The sequence below is a fragment of the Gorilla gorilla genome, chromosome 21, assembly GCF_029281585.2.
Source record: "Gorilla gorilla gorilla isolate KB3781 chromosome 21, NHGRI_mGorGor1-v2.1_pri, whole genome shotgun sequence".
NCBI classification, from domain to species: Eukaryota; Metazoa; Chordata; class Mammalia; order Primates; family Hominidae; genus Gorilla; species Gorilla gorilla.
The window spans coordinates 33,576,129-33,580,834 of NC_073245.2; the positions used below are offsets into that span (position 1 = coordinate 33,576,129).

Genomic DNA, 4,706 nt, shown 5'->3' on the forward strand with positions numbered 1-4,706 from the left:
CCCTGGGTGTGTGCATTCCTGCAAATCCTGCATTTTCAGGGGATTTCTGCATCCCTGGGGATTTGTAAGAGCGCAGATGCCTTTTCCAAAGGTCAGAGGCCCTGAAGTTGGACATTTCTAAGATTCTTCCAGAAGATGCTGCTGCTCCAGATGCCAGGACAACTTTATAAGGGTGAGGCTAGAAGTCCTTCCTCTACCCACCAACCTTCCACGAACCAGGAAAGGTGTGTGAGCCACCCCTTGAGAACAGAGGCCACATGTGCTGAGTGGGACCCAGAGGCCCTGTCTTGCTCAGTTGTGCACATTGGGTGTCCTGCAAGATCACAAACATTTTACCTCTGGCCACATGGGCCATCATCAGCCATGAGCATGGAGACAGCAGCTCAGACTCATCTTGGTTGTGCCACCTGGAGCTGGCTCACGAGGTCTTAAGGGAGGGAGGACCCCACTGACACAGATGCAAATAGGCTGCCCTTCTGAGAGGAACTCCATCAACTGCTCAGCCCCATCCCTCCAGAACATGGCACAGGAAGCTTCTGCAAATGCTGATGTTTAATGACCTATTCTACATGAGGAACCTGGACAATGAGGATTTTCTAAAATGCCAAGTCATAAAACCTCAGACACTTGCAAAGTAAGAGAACAAATATGCATGGAGCTGCTCAGCCACTGATATGTCAACTCCTGGGAACAGCTGGTGTCCACGGGGGAGGGGGCAGCATGTGACCAGGCATGTGAGTGGCTTCCACTCAGGAGAGCCCCTCTGAGCAGGTCTTGTTCAGGAGTTCAAAATATGTCTTCCAGGGCATGGTTTCAACAGTGAAGAAGCAGCTGAAGGTCTGAGGGAACAAACAGGAAGAGACAGTAGGGCGGGATTTGGGGAGGTTCGGGAATCTTGTGGCATCTGCCCTCAACACAGGTTCCATCTCCACCTTGCCCATTCCTGGGGCCAGCAATTGAGCCATGTGGCTCTGGCCTTCAGGTCTAGCCTGAGCCTGAGGCCAATCCTGAACTACAACGTGATTTGAGGCTCCCTCCCTCCTTAGCCAGGGTCACTTGTGCCATGCCTCCTCCTCCAGCCCGTGCCCCTCAGGGGAACCCCAGGCTGTCCTGGTGTGATCCCTGCATCCAAGAGCAGCAGGAGAATGTTTTGTCCCAGTGGAAGCAGTTCCCAGACGTAGGCAATTAGTTACCTATTTGTTAATCTTACAATAAGGGGGTTGACTAAGAATGGGAAATTTTCCCAGAGCCAGGCTTTGCTTGGAGCTCGTCCCCTAGAGCAGGTGCTGCAGCTCAACGGGGCCTAGGAGCGAGGGCAGTGGGGCTTCTTCTCAGCCTCCACCACTTTTGGGTCTAGGGCCGGGTAGGGAAACCCTGAGAAAAGTACCCACAGACATTGTCACCATTGTCTCCAGGCTCTTTCTCTAGAAGGCAGGGAAGAAGTGGGGAGGAAGACCAGAGAGAAGGTTCTGAAGGCCATGTGGCCCAGGTGCAGGCAGCTGTAATGGTGTCAGAGGGCAGAATCAGGAAACTCAGATTGGCCAGGGGCCTGAAAGTGAACCCCTGGGCTTAATGCCTCACTGGGCTTCCCACTAAGGCACAAGGAGGGCAGCCTGGTACAGCCTGCTGTGGGCTCACTTCCCTTTGTCCCTCGGAATGGCTTTGTCAGCTGCTCCTGTGCCCACACCACACCCCATGCAGCATCCACAGCTGTGGACCTGAGGAAAGCTGATACCCTGTCTTACATTGTTCAGCTCCAGGCTTTCTTGAAAAGGGCAGTTTTCAATGTCATCTTCAAATTTCCTACATACGGTTTGGCGCAGTTGCAGATTCATGGAGAACACCATCTTACCTCGCCACTGTTGGACAAAAGAAGATTAAAGTGGATGCACCGTCTTCCTGCCCCTAAGTAGCTACTAGTGAAGACGCCATTTGATTAGGAGAGGCCCCAACACTTTACTGCATTTGAGAGCTTGCCCATGGGCCTGGCATCAGCTCACTGGAGGTGAAACCCAGGGGATCTTCTCTAGACTGAGGAGTTAAGAGCAAAAAGCAGGTGGGCATGGTGGGTCTGGGGAGGATGCAGGCTGAGTCAGACCCCACTAACACATTCTCCACCTCCACCCACCCCCATTTCCCACGGTGAGACTCCAGCTTCACTCTCAGTAGGCATCTGATCTTGCAGCTGCATTCCCAGAGGACAGAGCCACATGTCCGGGAGGGTGTTGGATCTCCAAGAGTTTTCAGGGTAACTTCAGCCCTGGGACAGAGGGAGCCTCATCTACAGTGTGTTGTCAAACCTTCCAAGTGACCTCCAGCAAGAAGAATGACACACAGCGCTCCCACTACACACAGGCACACACCCTGGGAAAATGGCTTCAAGAAATACCATCTGCCCTATTGCAAAGTGCATGCTGAAGTTCTCCTTGCCCTCCTTCCCACTCCATTCTATTTAATTCCACTCCATAGCCTCCCTCCCACCCATCTATTCTTCCCCGCCCCCAAACTGATGCTGGGATTGCCATATCCAGGAAGCCATGTGGAAAGCGTTTAGGACTTACTGTCATTTAGGACTTATAGACCATAGTAAGGAGCTTAGATTTTATTCTAACGGTATTAAGAATGGAGGCTTACACTGAGGTCTTGGAGAATCAAGCAAAGCACTGGGAAAGCAGAAGCATGAGGCCTGGCCAATCTCAGTCTCTGAGATTTCCAAGGTTCCAGCATGAATGTTAGCAGACACCATTACTGGACCAGATGCCCCTCTGAGGGTTGCATCAGGCTTTTAATTCTCCTGAGAGGAGGCAGCAAATGAGCAAGGAGGAAAATTCCTCTGTACCAGCATTGGAATCCTGAGGATGGCAGTGAAGAATCCACCCCAGGAGGCAGAGAACCAGCTAGGGCCTTGCACGGAGTCTTTCCAGAGCTTAAGCTCTGTGCGGTACTAGAGTCCCTCTGCCCTTCTTTCAGGCTCTTGGTGCCGAGAAAGGAAGAGCAATGCTCCTTCTCTCTCTAAACCAGAAGTTCTGCACTAGGAGGGCATTTTAATTGTTCATGCCTGAAGCCCAGATGAACTGTGCATTCCTGACCACATTTAATGATTTCATCAAAAGGCAAGCATTTTAGGATAAAGGTCCATTGAGGAAGAGTGTAAATTGGCCTTCAGTTCATTAAGTGCAGACAGAGCAAGGAGCCCAGAGAAGGTGGAGATCAGAGAACTAACCTTTCACAGTGGCCTCTCAGGGCTGATGGTGTTCTTTATTGCCCTCGAATTCTCACTGTTTTCTCTCTGTCTGCCTGTCTCTCTCTCTCTGTGTCTCTGTGTGTGTGTGTGTGTGTGTGTGTGTGTGTGTCCTTGCTTTTCCATTTTCATTTTATGACCTGGAAATATTTATCAGTCTCTTTGGTTATTTTTTCTTCTTGTCAGCTTCATCTCCTTAGAAGTCCTAATTTTGAAGTCACTCTTCAGTTATACAATGTCATAAAAATCATGAAGATTGAAAAATATATTTTGCATGTGAATAGACATTTACCTAATTTAAAAAAATTTTTAAGTTCAACTACCGTAATTGGTTGTGGACTACCCGACTATGGACTGCTGATGGTGAACCAAGTCTCCTAGACTAGACACCTTGGTCCCTCACGTAGGGGCAGATGGAGAAGGACAGGCCAGAAGAGGATGTGGTCACCAACCTTTCTGTCCATGCTATCCTCCCTCCATGAACTCAGGACGCGCAACAGCCTGTAGGCATGCTCCTCCTTGCTCTGCACGTTGAAAGTGTTCAAGGCAAACTCCACTGTGGCGAGGAACGTAGGATCCTGGACTATTTTATTATTACCACCCATTTCCTCTTCAGAACACCAGGCATAAGTCACCAGGAGCTGGAAGCCCATGAGAAGCAGTGACAGTGCCCAGGGCAGAGCCTTCCTCTTCTGCGGACTCGACATGATGCAGGCTCCAGCAGCCCTTGCCTTTGCCCTTCAGATCCCTGGCGTCCACTGGAGCCTTCCAGGACTTAGGTCTGGCCTTTAAATTCACCTGTTGGGGCAGAAACTCCTCCCTTCAGGCCTCACCTCTGCAGTTACACCCTGTCTCTCCCACACGTGGCCTCCCTTCTTCCAAAGGCGTTTAAATCATCTCCTGTTTAGGGGAGAGGAACAGCACCCAGGCAGGTGGGTTGGAAAAGACTAGCAATGGGAGAGAGAGTGCCCTGGACATGAGGCCCAGCCCCGGCTGCCCCAGCACCTCCGCAGGCTAAAGGAGACCTCCACTGGGCGCCCCAGAGTCAGAGCCCGGCACAGGAACACAAGTGTGAGAGGTATGAGTGGAAGGTGAGCCCTGGACTCAGCAGTGGGGGTGGGCTGGGAGGGGGAGGATAGGTGGAAAGGCAGAGACGAAAGGATGGAAAGGGATGACAGTGGACTCTAGTATCGTGGGTGAGCAGGTACAGCGCCCCGAGAAAGCACTGGGCCTCTTGAGAGAGAGGCGGGGAGCCCGGGAGGACTGGCGCGATGTCCTGCAGGTGTCTGCTCCCCCGAGGGTCTCGGGAGGGGGGCACCAGCCTGGGGGTCGTGGGCAGAGGTTGAGGAAACCAAGAGCAGGAGCACCCAACCCTGTTCTCTGCACCTCCCTAAATGCAGCTTCCCAGCCCAGGGACGCGCTGCCAAGTGCTGGTACTAGGGGCCTGGCTAGTTATGGCTGCCCC

The 4,706-nt window shown here is 52.1% G+C and overlaps 1 protein-coding gene across 1 annotated transcript; it reads right to left on the reverse strand.

The window, feature by feature from the left end:
• Positions 1 to 534: 534 nt before the first annotated feature.
• On the reverse strand, positions 535 to 4,706 carry LOC101148069 (cystatin-9). Its single transcript, XM_004061903.4, has 2 exons — positions 3,694 to 4,706; positions 535 to 1,859 (listed from the first exon to the last, which is right to left on the reverse strand). The coding sequence occupies exons 1-2, from the start codon at positions 3,946 to 3,948 to the stop codon at positions 1,635 to 1,637; spliced, it is 480 nt and encodes a 159-aa protein (XP_004061951.2). The 5' UTR covers positions 3,949 to 4,706; the 3' UTR covers positions 535 to 1,634.